The sequence below is a fragment of the Acomys russatus genome, chromosome 19 (genome assembly GCF_903995435.1).
Source record: "Acomys russatus chromosome 19, mAcoRus1.1, whole genome shotgun sequence".
Classification (NCBI taxonomy): domain Eukaryota; kingdom Metazoa; phylum Chordata; class Mammalia; order Rodentia; family Muridae; genus Acomys; species Acomys russatus.
Genome location: NC_067155.1, coordinates 54,577,683 through 54,598,624, shown reverse-complemented (window position 1 = coordinate 54,598,624; position 20,942 = coordinate 54,577,683). Strand labels below are relative to the sequence as shown.

Sequence of the window (20,942 nt, the reverse complement as noted above, 5' to 3'; positions counted from 1 at the left end):
CTTGACAGAAAGTGCTTTACCTACTGAGCCATCTCATTACCCCGTCTTAGTTTCTTACTTGAGACTTTGAGTGCTAAAAGGTACTAATGTTGATTTGCTGCAAATAAAGTGATCAAAATGCATGGTTTTATTTTTCTGACCATTGACACCTGCTGTTGGCCTTAGGTTGTTTGCAGTGGTCACACCCACACGGGGGGGGGGGGGCTGTGGAGGGCGGGAGATATTTTGATTGATTAGACTAGCTTACAGGCTGTGGCCCTTGGTAGTCCAACAAGGCTGTCTCCAAGAGAAAGATAGTTGTTTGATCTACAAGACCAGATGTCTCTGCAGTCCCAGTCTGCCTCTGGACTCCTGGAGCAGCTGGTCTTTAGTCTGTTGGAATCCAGAAGTAGGTTCTAATATCAGTGAGGGAGTGCCTCAGCAGACAGATGAAACTTGCCAGTGAGAGTGATTCGCAAGCAGGCAGAAAGCAAGAGCTTCCTTCTTCCAAGTCTTTTATGTGGGCTGCCTTGTATGTGGAGAAAAACAGACCTCAAAGCCCACCCACAGTGAGATAACCTCCTCCAACAGGGACACACCTCCCAATCCTTCCTAAACCTCAGCTGGGGACCAAGCATCTAAACATGAGCTTACGGGACCGTTCTCATTCAAGCCACCATACTAACTAAAAGGGAGGAGGCAAAGTAAATGACCACCATGCTTCTGAGGCATAGTTTCTCACTGATTCTAGAACTCTTCTGATTTGGCTACAGTGGCTGCCAGCAAGCCCCCAAAGTTCCATCTCCAGGATTACAGGCCTGCCCCACTCATGCCTGCATACATGGTGCAGTGGACCTATAAGGGCCTACTGTCTGCACAGCAGGTACTTTATAGACCTGCATACATGGTGCTGTGGACCTATCAGGGCCTACTGTCTGCACAGCAGGTACTTTATAGACCTGCATACATGGTGCTGTGGACCTATCAGGGCCTACTGTCTGCACAGCAGGTACTTTATAGACCTGCATACATGGTGCTGTGGACCTATCAGGGCCTACTGTCTGTGGACCTATCAGGGCCTACTGTCTGCACAGCAGGTACTTTATAGGCCAAGCCACTTCCCACATGCTTCTGTTTAGCTTTTGAGATAGTCTCATGTAGTTGACGCTGGCCTTGAACTATGACTTTTAAAATGACAGTGAACTTCTGTTCCTTTAGACCCAATTCCTGAAATTATAGTTGTTCAGCACTAGGCCCAGCTTAGATTTTCTCCATGATGAAATATGTGGATACTTTTGTCTATACACCAGAAGATGGCGTCAGACAGTTGTGAGCTGCCATGTGGGTGCTGAGACTTGAACTTAGGACCTTCAGAAGAGCAATGAGTGCTTAGACCCCATAGCTGTTTCTCGTTATTTACCTATTAGTAGTAAGCTGCCCAACATGGGTACTGGGTACTGAACTCAAGTCCTCTCAAAGGGCATTAGAATTTTAACTTTAAGCCATTTCTTCAGACCCCAAGATTAAATGTTGAATTTGTGAGAGAGAGAGAGAGAGAGAGAGAGAGAGAGAGAGAGAGAGAGAGAGAGAGAGAGAGAGAGAGAGCGTGTGTGTGTGTGTGTGTGTGTGTGCGCATGTGTACACACAGGCGCATATGCACCAGCACTTGCTTGTAGAGGTCAAAAGAGGGTGTCAGATTCCATGGAACTAGAGGTGTTTTTTGTTGTTGGTTGGTTTGATTTGGTTTGGCTTGGTTTTTTGAGACAGTTTCTCTGTGTAGACCCCACTGGCCTTGAACTCACAGAGATCTTCCTGCATCTTAAGTGCTGGGATTAAAGGCCTGTATACCCTCACCACCCAATAAAATGTCTTGTTTTATTTTGTTTTTAGATGGTCTCAAATCAAGCACTTTTAACCACAGACCTTTTGATCTCTTCTACCCCCGCTTATTTATTTTATTTTTTAAATTTTCATTTTAATTTATTTGTGTATCTGCTCATATATATGTATGTACACCACTTACACAGCAACCTGGAGAGGGTGTTGGCTCTCCTGGAGCTGAAGTGTAGGTGGCTATTAGCTGCTAAGGTGATGCTGTGAGTCTCGCCCTGTCCCTGTGCAGAGGGAGCACAGTGCTGACCCCTGAGTCTCTCCTACCCCTACTCCCAGTGTTACTTACTGCTTGTTCTTAACGGTTTTTTCCTTTGTGTCTTCTGTAAGTACCATGAGTGTGTTTTTAAAAGTCTTTCCAGCATATGAAACTTGATGATTGCATCCTTGGGTAGTGTTTGTTTAAAAGAGTCTCTCAGGCCGGGCATGGTGACACATGCCTTTAATCCTAGCACTTGGGAAGAAGAGGCAGATGGAGAAACCCTGAATCAAAAAAAAGTGTCTCTTCTTTTTTTCATTTTTCAAGACAGGGTTTCTTTGTGTAGCCCTGGCTCTTCTAGACTCTCTTTGTTAGACCAGGCTGGCCTCGAACTCACAGCTATCTGCCTGCCTCTGACACCTGAGTGCTACAATTACAGGCATGCAGTTTAAAGTAGTCTTATGTGCCTTTAGCCCTGGAAACTGATATTGCCACATAATAGTAATTTACAGGACAATACTGGGCAAATTTTTTGCTTTGTGTTTGTTGGGGCAGGGAGCGGTTGTTTGTTTTGTTTTTCTCGTTTTGTGGTATTTCTGAAGGTTGAACCCAGGGCTTCATGTATGCATGGTGATCCAGGCAGAGAGAGAGGGAAGAGAATCTTAAAGTTGCCTAGATTAACCTTGCACTCTGTCTGTGTTCCAGGAAGCCTGGCACTCATGAGTTATTCCTCTTCAGCCTCCCAAATTGCTGCAATCATAGACTGTATTTCCTCTTTAAGTCTGGGCTATGAATGGTGTATGAATGTGTCGTGTCATTTCTCATTGTGTTTTATAGCACACACCTGTAATTCCAACATTTGGGAAACTGAGGCAGAAGGATTAGGAGCTCAGATGCTAGGATTAAAGGCGTGTGCCCACCACGCCCAGCCCGAGGGACCCTTTTAAACAAACACTACCCAAGGATGCAAGCTCAAGCTACAGGACCCCCGTTATTCACCTCCCTCTCAGTTTTTGTGCATCACATGCATCCTAGAGTTACTTTTTGTGTGTCACAGCTGCCACTTGATGACCCATGTTGTAGTCCCAAATCCAGTTCTTCACTAGGCCCTGTGAGGTGGTGGTGCTTCTTACATCCATCCATCTTTGCTTTGTAGCTGAAACTTTGCTTTGCTTTGTTAGATTCATGGAGTTTGCATGAGCTAAAAACAGAGGTACAGACAGGCTTATCAATGCCCTTTTTAAGGCTGTCTCCAAAGATTGGGGGGAAAATGGTGTGTTATGTATTTGGGCATTATCAACTTAAGGAATTTCATACTTGTTTTTCCAGCTGGCATTTATACTAGATGCACAGTAAAGTTAGAAATTAACCTAGAGGAGATTCTCTCCCTTCATCAAGGTGAAAATTGAAGAATAAATTTGTTCTGTACGTAAGTGGAAGATCTCTTGAATTGCTCGGTATTTGCCTCTTAAACTGCTCTTAGGAGAACATAAGCAGTTTCTTTTCTTTCTTTCTTTCTTTCTTTTCTTTCTTTTTTTTTTTTTTTTTTTTTTGAGACAGGGTTTCTCTGTGTAGCCTTGGCTGTCCTGGACTCACTTTGTAGACCAGGCTGGCCTTGAGCACACAGCGATCCATCTGCCTCTGTCTCCCGAGTGCTCGGATTAAAGGTGTGCGCCACCAGCCACCATGCCCGGCCCCAAACATCAGCTGTTTCTGTCTTCAAAGGAGTAACTTAGAAAGTCCTGGAAATGCAGCTATCTCTGCCTGTGTGTTTGTCCTTACTGCTGTGCTGCTGCTGAACAAAGTGAGGTGCTGGACAAAGATATTTCTAATATTTTTCAAATATATAAGCGCTGGCTTCTGAAATTTCAGACACCTTTTTAAAAAAGTTTTATTTAATTTTAATTTATGTACATGTGTTGGTGTAGAGGTGTCAGATCTTGGAGTTACAGACAGTTGTGAGCTGCCATGTGGGTGCTGGGAATTGAACCAGGGTCCCTTTGGAAGAGCAAGCAGTGTTCTTAACCACTGAGCCATCTCTCCAGCCCCCACAGACACTTTTTCTTTTGTGGCAGTAGATCTCTGCATAAATCACCTCAGTTTCCCTCACCATAAATTATATTCACCTTTTATGCATCCTCTAAGACAAGTAGAGTTATGTTTAAAAACATGTCAGTCAGGGAATTAACATAAAGTAGATCTCTCTCTCTCTCTCTCTCTCTCTCTCTCTCTCTCTCTCTCTCTCTCTCTCTCTCACACACACACACACACACACACACACACACACACACACACATCTGCTTTGTCTAAGACAGAGTCATTGAGCCTACTCTGGCCTCCAGTTCTCTTTGTGGGTGTGTGGAATGATCTTGCCACTTGTACTTAGGTTCTGAGCTTCATGCCTGTACCACCATGTCAGGCTTAATGTAGGTTTTCTTAACCTTGGCACCATTTCCATCTGTGACTGGTCTTCTTTTCTATGGTGGGGAGAAGTCTCTTGCGAACTGGGGGTGCTTATGAGCAATCACTAGACCCTAGTAGTAGCACTCCCCCTTACTTGATTATGACGACTAAAAGGTCTCCAGATACTGTTACGTGGTCTCTGTTGAGCAAAATTGCTCCTAGTTGAGTGATATGTGAAATAGCTAAAGTATGGTTCATCTCAAATAATCTAATACGAGTATACGCTCAATTTTGGAGAAACCACTACAGCCAAGTACATAGGATATCTTTTGTGGAGAGCAGGTATCCATGACTAGCTTTGGGGTTTTTGTCTTGTTTTTAATGTATTTTGCAGGCCAAACCAGCCTCAAAAGTTGAGGACCTTGAACTTCTGTTCTTCTTGTCTCCACTTCCCTTGTGCTGCAAATATAGGTGTGCACTATCTCTGCTGGCGTATGCGGTGCTGGAGATGAACTTAGGGCTTCATAAATGCTAGCAAGCACTTCATTAGCTCAGCAATACTTGAGCACCTTTTTAAAAATCCACAGAAAGATAACACAATTAATGAATATATTAATCTTCGTGAAATTAACTAGGCACATTTTTATTTGATAAAAGCAATATTTTGGTTCATGGAGTTTTTTGCTTTTTTTTTTTTTAACACTCAATCAAAAGAAGCTGATTTTTTTTTTTTTTTCTTCCCTAACATAGGAACTGCTAGTATTATGTTGGAAAAAAAAAATTCATTATATTACTTTGATCTATTTTCAGTTTTATTTTCTGAATAGATAAATAACAGCAGTAATCATTAAATGTTCAGCCAGTCTTTTTAAGTATTTAAAATAATAAACACAGACAATAATAGTTGCTTTAGTTCTGTTGACCGAGTGAACCAGCCATGTTATATGTTATTGGTGCTGTACCCTTCATGAGACAGTTCCTCCCACAGGCAACATGACATCAGAAAGAGATGTGACAGTTCCAGCTGATGTGCATTTGTGGGAGGAAATGCACGGGTGGTGCAGTGTGTGTTTGTGAGCTTTACACAGGGATCCTCTTGCCTCTGCCTCCTGGGTGTTAGCATTAAAGATGTGCCCAGCTCTTAGCTAAGATTTATCAGGAACAGAAACCTTTGTAGGAATATGGAAGATAGAAAAGGGTTTTTCATTTCTTTTTGCACAGCAGCACTAGGACTGTTGGTTAGACACCTGCTACTTGGTGCACTTGGTCCTGTGTGATGTTGGGAAAAACAGAGGCGGGCTGGGCTGAGCTTGGCTTGCGCTGTCACTTAATGGTGGGACCCTTGTTTAGCTTTCCAAAGGTCCAAAGCTTAGTGACTCTAAGAAAATAAAAGAATAAAATAAAAATGTTAACTATGCTTTATATTTTTATAAATATAAATTTACTTTAAAATTGTATAAAATAATAGATTTTTATATAATATATTTTATATTATAAAATATTAAGCCAGGCAAAGTGGTACACGTCTTTTATTCCAGCACTTGGAGAGGCATAGGCAGGTGGGTCTTTAAGAGTTCGAAGCCTGGTCTACAGAGGTCTACAAAAACAGATGGGAAAGCAAAGGAGTTGGTGGTGGGTGTTGGATTTGTATTGGCTGTTTTGTCATCATTGTTTTTCTTCTGAAACAAACCTTTCATGGCTTCTATGTTATAATCTGGAGTATTAGACTGTCCCTGTGGTACCCTCCTTCTCCCATCCTGAAACCATATCTTCTGTTAGAGATGAAAGTCAAGTGAGAGTCACTTGACAGCTAAACTCTGAAGGATGAGTCACATTTTTGTCTGAGAGAGTAGGACAGTAGCTCAGCGGGACTGGAGGTGGGTGTGGGCTGTGAGACAGCGTTTGAGAGGCAGAATCAGACTCAGATCATACAGAACCCAATAGGCCATGCAAGCTCATGCATTGTGCTGAGGAGGTTTCATTTCCTATCTGTGTGCTTCTTTTTCCTTCCTACAGTACCAAATATGCCCCAACAGCGACAGGACCAGCACCATCAAAGCACCATAATGCACCCTGCCTCTGCAGCAGGGCCGCCCATTGTAGCCACCCCACCCGCCTACTCCACTCAGTATGTTGCCTACAGTCCTCAGCAGTTTCCCAGTCAGCCTCTGGTTCAGCATGTGCCACATTATCAGTCTCAGGTAAGACCAGTGGGGCCTAACTCATGTTCACTCCGTAGAAAAGCATCTCAATTCAATCATGTCTATAGTTATGGGTTTTTTGACTTTGTTTTATGATAGCAGGTAATTAAGGGGTTGGGACCTTTTTAAATATGTGTCTCTGCAAGTTAGAACAATAATAATTTTTCTTAGATTTTTTATTTTACATGTATGATTATTTTGCCTGTATGTACGTATGTGAACCATACATACATGAATGGGGATCTGATCCCCTATTCAGGCACCAGTACAGACACGTATGTGTACCCACTTACACACACACACACAATGAATCTTTTAAAAAAGAATCTTAACTAAAATCCACATTGTTCATTTTTGGTTTCAGTGTAATGTTCTTTTGTGTTTTTGTCTAAATACAGCATCCTCATGTGTACAGTCCTGTCATACAAGGTAATGCCAGGATGATGGCACCTCCAGCACATGCACAGCCTGGTTTAGTGTCTTCTTCAGCAGCTCAGTTCGGGGCTCACGAGCAGACGCATGCGATGTATGGTAGGAAGCATCCTATTGTCTTTTCTATGTGTGTGACTATAGTTGTAAAGGTCTGTAAAAGTACTCTTTAAGAATAGTCTGAGAGCCGAGTGAGGTGGCGCACGCCTTTAATCCCAGCACTCGGGAGGCAGAGGCAGGCGAATCACTGTGAGTTCGAGGCCAGCCTGGTCCACAAAGCAAATCCAGGACAGCCAAGGCTAACAGAGAGACCCTGCCTCGAAAACCCAAAAAATAAAAAAGAATAGCCTGAAGTAGGTGAGGTGGTGTAACCATATCCTGGCTACTAGGGGTGAGGGGGAATGTGAGGTAAGATCACTTAAGCCCAGGGGTTATAGATAAGCCTGGACAACATAGAGACGCTACCTCAAAAAGCAAAAAGGAGCAAAAAATAATCTGACTCTTGTGCCATTGAGTGTTAAGATCTTAAAACAAAAACAACTTATGTCTGATTCATAAGTATTGGCAATTTACTTTTACTTTGTACCTGCAGTTCCTCTGTCTTGACATGTTTCTTCTTTAAAAAATGATGACATGGTAGCCAGGTGTGGTGGCGCACGCCTTTAATCCCAGCACTCAGGAGACAGAGGCAGGCGGATCTCTGTGAGTTTGAGTCGAGGTCAGCCTGATCTACAAAGTAAGTCTAGGACAGCCAGGGCTCCACAGACCCGTCTGCGGGGCGGGGGGAGGGTGAAGGGGGTGAAATGAGCTAGGTTTAGTGGCACACGCCTTTAATCCCAGCATTGGGAGGTAGAAGCAGGCAGATCTCTGTGAGATCAAGGCCAGCCTGGTCTACAGAGTGAGTTCCAGGACAACAGGGCTATATAGTGAGATCCTGTTTCAGGGGAGGAAAAAAAAAATTAATAGGAGAGCATTTTTCTGCCCCTGCTCATGTTTATCCTGCCTAAGCCTTGCAAGATAAACTTCCACATCTTACCATGTAGAGTCATTGGACCACCTTACAGTATGCTTGTATGCTTTTTATAGCACACCTTGAACTACTCCCAACTTTAAATGAACTGTTCTGGAGTGCTAAGTAAGTTTGGGTTATTCCTGCACTGAGAAGTGTGCATGCAGCCGTATAGACCTTGTATCTCATCTTTTCAGTTTGATGCCTTAATGAGCATATACAGAACAATTAAGTTTACAGGTTCCTGGAAACACTTACTGGTCCTTCTTGATGGCTTAACATTATGCTGACTGAGAACAGTAGGATTGGGCACCCTGACCATTCTCCCTGTGTTTGTGACCACACGCATATGTTCGGAGCGGACACACACCTGTCACCAGGATTCATTAGCAGTTAGGATACATTATAAAACTTTAAAGTCTGCTTTTCCACATTAACACTTAAGAGTTTTTGATCATTAACATCTAGTATTTATTTATTGTTGTTGTTGTTGTTGTTGTTGTTGTTGTTGTTATTATTATTATTATTATTATTATTATTATTATTATAATTATTATTACTATGCACTAGGCATTTGAAATAAAGAGTAGGGCAATTGCAAATTGCTGTGCTTTAGAAAACATTTCTTTTGCCTGGCATGGTGGCACACGCCTGTGATCCCAGCAGTGGGAGGTAGAGGCAGTCAGATCTCTGAGTTTGAGGCCAGCCTGGTCTAAAATGTGAGTCCAGGATAGCCTAGGCTACACAGAGAAACCCTGTCTTGAAAAGCCAGGAAAAAGAAAAAGAAAACATTTCTTTCAAGAAGTCTGTCTGTCAGACTGGCACAGTGAGCATGCCTGTAAGTCTCACCCCTGTGTACACCAGGAAAAAGGAGCACCAGGTATTCAGAGACTAGTCTGGGTGGCACAGCAAGACCCTATCTCAAATAAAAGTCCCCTGTAATTTGATTTATAAAGTGACAGCCTGGCCTGGTTTATAATTTCACCATGATGTGTTCCTTAGTGTGTGTTGAGTTGTGCTCCATGGAGCTAGATCAGACCTTGTATGGAAACGTTGCTGGTGACTCTTGCTGGCTGTCTTGCACTTTGCATGCAGTTCTGCAGTTTTCCAGCTTGATAAAGGCTTGGCTAAAGAGCTTTTTAGATTGTTTGGACATTTCTGCTCACAGCGTGAAGTAGAAGAAGCCATGCCTTTCCTCATCTGTTCTGGCATCCCATTGGATTAAGAGGCAGCTGTAGTTTCCAGTGCTCTTAGGACCAGCCACTGTGTGGCTGCCAGTGCAGTGCTGTGCAGAGGGTGCCTGCCTGCATGCATGCATGGTGAGGCTGCTCATCCAGGTTTGCCTTTGTCATGCACGTCCTACAAAAGCACACACGGAAGTGAATTGTTTATTTTTCAGTCACAAGTCATTTTTTAATATGTTTAGATACGTTTGTGAGGACTTTGTCATTCATTTCAGTTATTTTGGCTGTTCCACAGGTCAGTTATACCAGACATACTGATTGAAAACTGCTGTATGGAAATGTTAATTTTATGTTTGTTTCCTTTGAAAAGTATGTATTTTATATAACCCAAGAAATCAGATAATTGAATATGTTGATTTCTAGCTACACTTTGAGATTTTATGATGTTGTGATGCTTTGTCCTCAGTTATTGCTGCTAATTTCGAGTAATCATTTTGTTGATAGTTACTGGTGCAGTCAAAGCAAAGGCCCTCATGTTAAGGAAGACTACATGGTGCCTGATGTTGTCTCTTTCTAAGGAAGGACTTTGTTAGCATCCTTACCCTGTTGCCTCTGCCCTCCTAAGAGGTCACTATAATTTCTGTTTTCCTCACATCCAGTCTCTGGTTCATCTGAGTTGGTATTACAGCAGTGGCTTCATTTTCAGAAACAATGATAAAGGTATCTGATTGACAAATCAGCCAGAATAATTTAATGTGTCCTTCCTCTCCGCAGTCCCCCCAAAAAGACAGGGTCTCTCTATGTAGCCCTGGCTGTCCTGGAACTTGCTATGTAGGCCAGGCTGGCCTTGAACTCAGAAGTCTACTTGCCTCTACCTCCCAAGTGCAGGGATTAAAAGTGTGCACAGCCACGCCCAGCTATATATTTTTGACATGCATAGTTTAATGCAGATAAGTTTTTTAAGTGCAATTAGCATAACAAAATAAAGTTTCCCATAATCCTTCTGACATCTACTTGTTAATGTTGGCATGCATTCTCCCAGGTGCTTTAATTATACCCTTTTATACAGGCACATTTTAGAAAAAGTGGTATAATATGTATGTTTATATATTTATATCATGAACCTTGGGATTCACTACCAAGGGCTTGTGATCACATTTATGTTGCCTTGGAAAATTATGTCTCATGAATTTGCTTAAATACTGCTTTTTCTGGGTACATTGCTTATCTGAAGGCTGTTTGATGGATGGCATGTTGATCTTCTTATAAGTTAATGGTTCTATATCAGATAATAATCTTATTCTTTTTATTTAAGCAAGTCAGCGTGCGGGCTTGCTACCTCAGTACAGAAGGAAAGCCTTCCGGTTCAGTCCTTTTGGCTTGTAAATCTCTGCAGCAATGCTTATTTACAGTGCTGGTCACCCCTGTCAAAACGAGCCGTGCAAGAGTACAAAAGACCATCAGGAATGCACACCGCAAGAGGCTAATTTACCTTTCTATTTCCCAAATTCAGCATGTCCCAAATTACCATACAACAAGGAGACAAGCCCTTCTTTCTACTTTGCCAGTGAGTTGGGTTTTTTATACTAATTTTAATTACACAGTAAACACTATTTAAGGGATACATGTTAAAGTAGCTAAGTGTATTTTCCTTCTACCAGACAAAATCATTCAAAGTGTGCATGTCTGGGCTGGGGATGTGGCTCAGTGGTGGAATAATTGCCCTAGCACCAGGCTCTGATTTCATTCCCTAGTACAAAAAAAAAAGTAAAGAATTGTCGCTGTGTTTGTGTTTAAGAACTGTGCTCAGTTTAAGAAAGGTGGAGTCAGCTGGGCGTGGTGGTGCACACCTGTAATCCCAGCACTCGGGAGGCAGAGGCAGGCAGATTGATGTGAGTTGGAGGCCAGCCTGGTGTACAGAGCAAGTTCCAGGACAGTGAAAACTACATAAAGAAACCTTGTCTCAAAAAAACAAAAACAAAAAGAGGAAGAAAAAAAGTTGGAGTCAGAGAAAGGCTGAGTAGTTTCATGAAGCAGCACACAAAGCAAAAGTGTAATTGTGGAAGATGCCTTATGCTTTCCTCATCCAGGTAAATGTGTCTGAACAGTTAATGCTGTTTTGTACCAAGCCACATGCTTGTATAAAGCTTAAAGCTTTGTGGTGTCCTCACTGAGATTCCTTACAGCACAGGGTGGACGAGGTACTTAGAGAAGCAGTCCTGTCTTCTCAGTCTTTACATGACTAGAGGCTTTAAAGTACTGGGAGCAGATACAGTTGTGGTGTCCAGAGATTCCTTCAGCATGAGAGGGCCTCGAAGCCAGCAGTATGGGATCTAGGCCGCCTTCTTCCCTCATGAACTTGATAGATCAAGTTTCCCTGTTACCAAGGCAGTGTTTTACAATAAAGTAGGCCCACATGGGTACTGATTATAAAAGACCCTTTAGAAATGTATGTTGCTAATGTCTTTTTGTATGAAACATTGTTCTGGAGAATGTTAAGCTTTCACATTCTTGAACTAGGGTCTAAAGTTTGGGATGACTACAAATACAGATAAAGATAAAGGGTTTTGGGAACATTCTGACCTTACCTTTTAATTACTTGTGCCAAGCGTCAGGTGTCCAAAATTAATTGGAATTTTTTGGTGCCTGGGATAAGTTAACAAATGGAGTCCTTTCAGATGCCCTTGGGAAAGTCGTCTTGTTGAGACTGTTCGTGAGAGCTTTACGGATACAGTTTGAGGTCCCAAGTGCAGTTACCCTCACTCTGTTATGGTCATTTTCCTGGTAAATGCTTGAAGGGTCCTTGATCGTCATCCCTAAGCACTGACAGCCTGAGCATAGCTTCCTCCTGAGAGGAGTCAGCAAGGAAGTCTACAGCTGCTATTGGGGCTTCAGTCACCACTGCTAGTTCAGTTAGCTGTCCTTTGTCCCCTCTGCCCCTAAAATTTGCTCCTTTGAGTTACAGTTCCTTTTCGGAATTACTGTTGAGCTTGGAGGGCCCTGTTGTGCTTATTTCCAGAGTTTCCAAGTGCTGGTGATCACCAATGGCTTGTCATCGAAGATCAAAATGACAGAACCTATGTACAGATTAAACATGAGGCCCTAAGTTTGCTTCTGTTAACACCTTAACTTAGCTGTTTTTGAAAGGTAGCTAATGTTAAAGGTTTGGCCTCACTTCCTCACCAGCTCTCATGAGGCTGCGCAAGCCTTCTAAGTAGTGCTTTAGCTGTTGAGTAGCCACTTCAGAACTTTCCAAGTAGTTAAATTAGCCAGAAGAGCAGAAACCATTGAATCCTGCCCTGCCCTGAAAGCCTTGCTCTCCGATCTCCCCAAATTCTGCTCTTATTTACCTTCCCTCATCTCTGCTCTTTTCCCCTATTGTTTTTATAATTTCCCTCTCTCCAGTATGTATCATCCTTAGCTTTGCTTGTCCTGGGATTACAGTGTCAGGTTGCCATTTCCCCAGTTTCTCATTTCATATTCAAGGGGAAAGAGTTGTGTAAGGTGCTTGTTTTAGCCCCTTGAGCCACAAAGTGACCAGATGAAAACATTTCTAGTGGTGCTCTTGAAAGTGTTGTTTGCAGCACACATCTGGTTTTCACTTCTAAGGATTTGTTCCTTTCTGTTTACGAGGGATGTGAGCTCCGTTTCTGTTTGGGTTTTTATAGACAAAGCCTGTGTGGATCCAGCCACTGTGGGTTCCCTACAGCATTGGTGCTGTGAGTGAGAACCTGTAAGCTAGAATACTCCTGCTACAGAGATACTTTGTTAAAATGCATAATAGGAGGCCTGCAGAGAACAGCTCAGCAGTGAGGAACCCTGGCTAGGTTTGGTTCCCAGCACCCACGTGGCTGCTCACAGCCATCTATAACTACAGTGCCACGGATGCAGTGCTTTCTTCTGGTCTCTGTGGGCACTGCACACATGTGTTGCACAGACTTAAATACGGGCAAAATATTCATGCATACGAAAAAATATCTTTTTTAAAGGTATAATAGGGCCAGCAAGATGGCTCAATGATAAAAATGCATTTTCTGTGAGAGCCTGGCAACTAGAGCTCAATCTCCAGAATCCGCATAAAGGCAGAAGGAGAAAACCAACTCTGCTGCCTTCCACATGAGAGCTGAGTCAAATTCCTCCAATCCCATCCCCTTGCCTACACACACAGCAATAATAATAGTTCTAAGGTCTTTAAACACGTAAAGTTAAACATGATACTACCTATGTCTTGCCTATTCAGGAGGCTAAAGCAGGAAGTTTGAGTGAGCCTGAGAGTTTGGGGCTAGCAAGACCTTGTATATAAAAATAAAATTTAAAACTGAATATGGTGTTGAAATTATGACCGCACCACGTCAGAAGCTAAAGCAGGAGAGCCTCTTAGAAGTTCAGGGTCATCCTCAGCTGCCTGGTGAGCTTGAGGTAGCTTGGACTCCACCAGGCCCTGCCTTTACTTAAGTATTAAATCTTAAGAACGTGGCTAAGGGTGTAGCTCAGTGGTAGACTGTGTACTTAATATGCAGGAGGCTCTGGCTTCAATCCTCAGCATAAACTATAAGTAAGTATTAGAGCTGTTTGACCCTGGCTGGGTGTGGTATGCTGGTGCCAGTCCCTCTGAAAGAGAGACACAGGATGGCAGGGTTTCAGGTCAACTGGAGCTCTGAAAGAAAAAGAAAAGAGAAGGGGGGGGGGACTTTATTTTTTCAAATGACAAAATCAAGACCTTTACATTTTCCCAATTGACAGATTTTGACTCTGAGATTTCATGGACATAGTCACTGTCCCTGCAGAGCTGTGCTGCCATGGTAAAGGTAGTGCAGCATCTTGCAAGAATTTCCTTCCGAGTTATTAGTTGTTTCTCCCTCCTTTTCTGGGAGTGAAACTCAGGACCTTCTCCTGGGCAAAGCTCTGTGCTGAGCTGTGTCTCCAAGCCTTTTAAAACTTTCTTTGTATTCTGAAACTTAGGAAGTAATTACTAATGAAATTTCAGAGCGCTTGAGCTTCTGTACCCACTATCTTTATGAAACCTCATAAGTAGAATTTGAAGATTGCTTTCCATCAGTTGGATTTAACGGTGCCACAAAGGAAACACTTAATAAACACTTTACGTGGTTTTAAAATGAGACATTTATACCTGTCATTACCGCCCAGTAGCCTAGTTTACATTAGCAGACGCTGTCTCCAAAAAGAAAAGGAGCTACAAGTGCTGTGAGGGTTATGGGTGGCTTTTAACCAGTGAGTTAGAAGACAGACTACTCCCCTTACTCAGAAAATCATCACACTAAAAACCCTGTGAGATTATGCCTGTTACCTCAAAGCTTTCCCAAGGTCTAAACAAGATTGTTGTCATCAGTTTCACCTGCGTACTGAGCAACACTGGTGACGGTTGTGGCCTTGGTGGTTAGGTGCACAGGTCACCCATCCCGCTTTGCCCTCTCAGATGGCATTCACCATTCAAGACCACAGGTTGGGAATAGAGTACCCTGCCCTGCACTGTGACATCTCAGGAATGTTTCCTGTTCCTAACCCTCTGGACCACTCAGGTTGTACACAGCCAGAGTTCTCCATTCTCAGGAACGTTGGTGCTGACCCTGAAGTGTTGCTTCTCCTCTGCCACACCCCATGTGTTTGCTGACATTATCTGAAGAGCATGAATGTGATATGACAACATCTGTGTGTGGGCCTGGCTGTGGAGGGCGAAGGGTCTAGTGCTGATAGACATGTGCTCAAGTGCACTCTGGTTTCTGCTCACTGTTAAGTTTTACTCATGAGCTGTCAGGAGTCACAGAGCAGTGAGACCTTCCTGGGCCTTTCATTCTCAGCCTGTTGCTTTGTGAAGGCACAGGTTCACCCAATAGTTGATCTCCTTGTTTGGTACCAAAGTGGGGCTCTACTAGATGGATAAAGAGCACCTCTGGGTCTCTGCCCTTATAGTCACACTCTAACAGTCTCATGTTCCCTTCCGTGTTCTCTAGCTAACAGGATGGGGTCAGTGTCGTCCCCAGGCTTTAGTAGGAGACTCCCGAGGGACAGAGTATGCCTACCTTAGAGTGGGTACAGTGATTGACTGAATGGTAGTGACCTTGTCCTTGCTCCCAGTTTCATTGGTGTACTGGGACCACTCCAAGGCAGTAGCATGGTGAGGGTAGCCAGAAGATGGCCTAGAGAGAGGCGGGCTGCACCTCTCTTTATGTGGGCCTGTGTGATTGTTGGACTTGTTTCTGCCTATGCTTTTAAGCCTCCAGAAGAAACAGGGACTATTTTGAGTAAATTCGACTAAGTGTTAATGTCTAGAGCTATAGCATGTGATCAGATGCTGGCCTTCTTAAGCAGAGCTTTTACATCTGTCTTCACACTGTGCCTGATATAAATGGCTGCAGAGAATGGCAGTAGCATGGGCTAGATTGTAGTGTTGGGAAAGCACTGTCAGTAAGGCATAGTGGGCTGACAGTGGTCATCAGTGTGTGTCAATTGTACACATTCCTTTTCCTTTCACCTCAGTCTCCACTGGCTCCCTTGCTCAGCAGTATGCACATCCTAATGCAACCCTGCATCCACATACTCCCCATCCTCAGCCTGCGGCCACTCCCACCGGACAGCAACAAAGCCAGCATGGTGGAAGTCATCCTGCACCCAGTCCTGTTCAGGTAAGGGGAGGCATGGCCTGTGCGAGCACAGCTGCTTCCTTGTCCCTGCTGCTTACAAGGCTCCATGTGACCAGGATCTATAGGGCAGCCATCCTTATGCAGCTGCAGGCAGTTGTGGGTACAGAGGAGGCCTGAAAATGCCACATCAAGGGGGCTGGAGAGATGGCTCAGAGGTTAAGGGCACTAACTACTCCTCCAGAGGTTGCGAATTCAATTCCCAACAAGTAAGCCATACCCTAAGAGTAAATAGCAGAAACACGAATGTTGAAAAGCTGCTTTAGAGCTGGGCACAGTGGTACAGGCTTGTAATCCCAGCACTCAGGAGGCAGAGGCAGGCAGATCTCTGAGTTTGAGGCCATTGTAGTCTACAAATTGAGTCCAGGACAGCTAAGGCTACACAGAGAAACCGGGTGGCTGGGGGTGGGGTGGAGGAGGGCCAAGCTGGTCTAGTTTATTAAAGTTGTTAGTTAAGTGTAAAACATTCTCTGGAATTTCATTACTGGAGCTAAACAGTAGTGCTGGCTTCTTTAGTCACATGTGCTAGCAGGGCAGTCAATGCCTCTGACATCTTGTCATTTGCTCCACCTCGACTTGTTTGGACTTGTAATTGTCTGGCTAAGACTTGAGCGAGCTTGTGCTCTCACGCTCTCCTCTCTCTCTATCTCTCTCTGTGTGTGTGTGTGTGTGTGTGTGTGTGTTGAGTGTTGTGCTATTACTTTTATAAAGCTCTGATTTCTAATGGCTTCTCGGTAAAGTTTCCCATTGCTTTGCAGCACCATCAACACCAGGCCGCCCAGGCTCTTCATCTGGCCAGTCCACAGCAGCAGTCAGCCATTTACCACGCGGGACTGGCACCAACCCCACCTTCCATGACACCTGCCTCTAATACACAATCTCCACAGAGCAGTTTTCCAGCAGCACAACAGACAGTCTTCACCATCCATCCTTCTCATGTTCAGCCGGCATATACCACCCCACCCCACATGGCCCACGTACCTCAGGTAAACCAGCACTAGCCAAGTTTCTGTGAAGGCCACATAGGGTGTGGTGGTTGTCAGATAAGCAGCAAGGAGCCAGGTGCTCTCCAAGCCAGGAAACCCTGTGTGTGGTGCCATCTGCCTGTCTCCCCCTTCCTGCTTAGTACGTGATCTTCTGGCCCTCAGTGAATGTTGCTATGATTTTGTGATGGATCAGTGAAATTGTGATTTAGCATTTCCCAGCTGAGACCTTAAAACTCTCTTGAGTCTGGAATGCACCCCAGTCCTTCCCTTTCTGTGTCTGCTTTGCTACGTCTCTAGCTTCACGAACACTATGTGTCTATGTGTACACATACAGACACCTACACACGCACACATGGGAGCCTGAGGGCAGGATGGCAGGTAGGCCTTCGATGGTTCTCCACTCTCTGAGGTGACTGCACTAGGCCTGTTAGTGTCTCAGTTGTTTGCCTGGTTACCCTCTATCTGCTGCAGTCCTGTGTTGTGCTTCCTGAGTGCTTGGCCTTGGACTGTGGTGCAGTGCAACTGATGCTCCAGGGTAGCCCCAAGATCATCTGGAGCTTTCTTTCCTACAGTGTAAAGTTCTAAGGTTGAAAGGTGTGGTTGCTGATAGAGCCAGGGCAGCCCAGGGCCAGGGCCTTCCTGTAGCTGTTAGCGTACGGTGGCTGCATCAGATGTCTCTTACTTTTGATCACAGCTCCTTGAGGCGGGTCTTACTTAGAAGAGTTACTGAATGATTCCATTTCCTGTCACAGTGTGCCAGTGAGGCTCTGGCAAGGTGTGAGCTGCAGATGCCGTGTAGCTGGGTCTCTTGCAAAAGGTTAGCTTGTTCCTAGGTGTCCTTCCCCCTAGAGGTAAGGGTCTATAGGATATTCTCCTGTTGATTGGCGGGCAACAGTGGGGAGGGGAGCCCATTTGGTCAGTGTGATCTGATGGAGTGAGACTTGAGAGAGTCAGGTTCCTGTAAGCATCCAGCAGAGGCTGTGACTTTATGTGTAAGATGGGCTCATCCCAAACCTCACTCGTTTGTTTGTGTACAAGAGTAAGAGGCTAACGTAGGAAACAGCCATGGACCTGTTTGAAGGTGTGAACCAGTGCTTTGCTGGAGTGATGGTCTAGCTAGCACAGTGCACAGGATGGGAGGCAGGAAGCAGCCTCTTCCTGCTCTGCCCACTGTCTGCAGAGCCGAGGTGGAGCTTGCCAGCCAGTCAGCCAGCATCACCTTTCTAACTTAAACTTGCTGCCACTTGGTACGGAGCACCAGGTTGACCCAACTTGAGATTGCTCTCTCATCTCCGTGGAGCCATTAACTGAGGCCTTTGCTCCATCAGCTAGGCTTTTAGAGTGAGGGGCCTAAGTGCTGTTTCACCCTGCATCTGGGGAACCCATCACGACTGGGGAAGTGCGGAGGAGGAAAGACTCAGGAAGCTGCACAGGGTGCTATGAGGCAGTCCCCATCATGGCCCTTGTCAGTTGCTCTCTGACTTGAAAAGGGCATTGATACCCTTGGCCCTGTGCCATAGCAAGCTAAGAAAATGTCCTTCCCACCCCAATAGAGGCCTGCTCTTGGTGAAACCTTGCCCTGTGTGGTAATCTGAGCAGACGTGCTGGGGACTAGGAGGCTGTGGCCAGTGTCCCCATCTCAACCCTGCAGGATCTGCCTCAAGGTGACCCAGGATGTCCATCTTGCCCCTTCTTGAGCCCCAGTCCAATGAAAGGAACAGTTGACTTGTTGTTTAAGACGGAGATGTTGCCTGTATGCGTAAAAGAGCTCTCTGTTTCAGGCTCATGTACAGTCAGGAATGGTTCCTTCTCATCCAACTGCCCATGCGCCAATGATGCTAATGACGACACAGCCACCCGGCGGTCCCCAGGCCGCCCTCGCTCAAAGTGCACTACAGCCCATTCCAGTCTCGACAACAGCGCATTTCCCCTATATGACGCACCCTTCAGGTGAGGCGTGTGTGTGCAGGGGCCGCCGGGGCACCCCGAGCATTCTGCTCACACAGGTAGAATGGCAGGCAGGACCAATGCTTCAGGCTCCAAACCTGACTAGCAAGGCCCGTCCAAGTGTGCGCAGGAGGGATCGTGGCGGTCAGGGAGCATCAGGGCTCAGGGCCTCTGGAGCTCAGTCTGTGTGTGTTCTGCTGGTATCAGGGTTGGCTTGAGAAGCAGCAGCCTCATTCTGATGCATGCCGAGGACTCAGTTGGCCTTCCTGGTTATGTATGACAGGCTAGACAGGGCAAGCGTGTTCCTTCCTGAGTCCTTACAGGCGGATGTGGGGGGTTTATGCCTGTGGCCGAGTTTGATTGTAGCTTGGAGAAGAACACTGATGAGCACGTGCTGTGTGCGGACTGGTTTGAGTGTAGTTTTAGCCCCAGCCTGTGCCCTGACACAGGACACCCATGATGTCTCGTACTGGATGGCTGCTGTGATGACACCTGTTTCCCCTGTGACTTGGAAAGCAGTGGTGCTTGGCTGGTGTTAGTGGGAGGGGGTGTGAAGGCCTGTGCTCCTGCCCCACAAGCCCAAGTCCAGGACTTGCATCTGAAGTGGTTTTACGTCTGACTGGTTTGTTTCTCCTCACCCCCTTCCCTCCCCAACTCCACCTTGGCTGCAGCTGGGGGGAGGGGGGAGCATACACCTCCAGTCTTATCAGCGAGCACAAGAGTAGTTGACAGTGATGTGCTGCAGACACTAGGCTGGTGGGCAGTAGTGCCTGTGTTGTTTCAATAGCCACTTTTCTTTTTTACAGTACAAGCCCACCACCAACAGCAGTTGTAAGGCTGCCCTGGAGGAACCGAAAGGCCAAATTCCCCCCTCCCTTCTACTGCTTCTACCAACTGGAAGCACAGAAAACTAGAACTTCATTTATTTTGTTTTTTTAAAAAAGATACACTGATTTAACATCCAATAGGAATGCTAACAGTTCACTTGCAGTGGAAGATGTTTTGGACCGAGTAGAGGCATGTAGGGACTCGTGGCTGTTCCATAATTCCATGTGCTGTTGCAGGGTCCCGCAAGTACCCAGCTCTGCTTGCTGAAACTGGAAGTTATTTATTTCTTAATGGCCCTTGAGAGTCATGAACACATCAGCTAGCAAAAGAAGTAACAAGAGTGATTCTTGCTGCTATTACCGCTTTAAAAAAAAAAAAAAAATCAAGACTTGGAACGCCCTTTTACTAAACTTGACAGAAGTTCAGTAAATTCTTACCGCCAAACTGACGGATTATTATTTATAAATCAAGTTTGATGAGGCAATCACTGTCTACAGTGGTTCAACTTTTAAGTTAAGGGAAAACTTTTACTTTGTAGATAATATAAAATAAAAACTAAAAAAAAAATTAAAAAATAAAAAAAGTTTTAAAAACTGATACCTAGTTAGTAGTGTGTGTTTGTGTCAACTCCTGCTGCTGTGGGAGGTAGACCCTGGGCAGGCAGGCTGGGTGTGCTGCTCCAGTCTCCGAGGAGGTGTTGACCATGACTTTTCTTCTTCACCTTTAGTTCTGGCTCTTAAAAGTCAAGATAGACATTCCCTCTCGGGTGGATAGCAGTTGACTTCAGCAGGAGGAAGGCTGGCCAGAGGTGGGCAGCAGTCAAAAGTCCACATCTGCAAGCAGGTGCAGACTCTTGTAAGCTTACTTTTTTTCCTTGTTGATCCCAGTTCAGGCCTGTGTTACCAGCAGGGGGCAGAAGATACTTATTTTAAAAGGAAAACAAACCCCACAAGGCTGGGCCTAGTAGCACAGAGCCTTGGTTGGTCCCGTCCCAGTTGGGAGACCCAGACAGCAGAAGAATGAGACCTTACATATGGCTGCTTTATGGGAAAGGCAAGGGGTGGATGGGTGGAACAGAGATCATAGTAATTCTGGAAACATTTTTAATTCACATATAGCCATTTGTACATTGTAGCAAATTTGCATTATTCAAGAATAAGTTACTAGTACAGTACATAAAACGAAAGATTTGCCAAATACTTTCTGATACGATAGAAATGAAATCCCC

At 44.9% G+C, this 20,942-nt stretch overlaps 1 protein-coding gene across 1 annotated transcript in view; it reads left to right on the top strand.

Moving 5' to 3' along the window:
• Atxn2 (ataxin 2) overlaps nucleotides 1-20,317 on the top strand; it is a 97,682-nt gene extending 77,365 nt beyond the window's left edge. The window contains exons 19-25 of the mRNA XM_051161567.1: nucleotides 6,488-6,672; nucleotides 7,071-7,203; nucleotides 10,808-10,861; nucleotides 15,793-15,938; nucleotides 16,712-16,939; nucleotides 18,721-18,889; nucleotides 19,693-20,317. Of these exons, the coding sequence (XP_051017524.1) occupies nucleotides 6,488-6,672; nucleotides 7,071-7,203; nucleotides 10,808-10,861; nucleotides 15,793-15,938; nucleotides 16,712-16,939; nucleotides 18,721-18,889; nucleotides 19,693-19,721 (944 nt within the window). The 3' untranslated portion in view covers nucleotides 19,722-20,317. The remainder of the gene's footprint in view (nucleotides 1-6,487; nucleotides 6,673-7,070; nucleotides 7,204-10,807; nucleotides 10,862-15,792; nucleotides 15,939-16,711; nucleotides 16,940-18,720; nucleotides 18,890-19,692) is intronic.
• The last annotated feature ends 625 nt before the right edge of the window (nucleotides 20,318-20,942 follow it).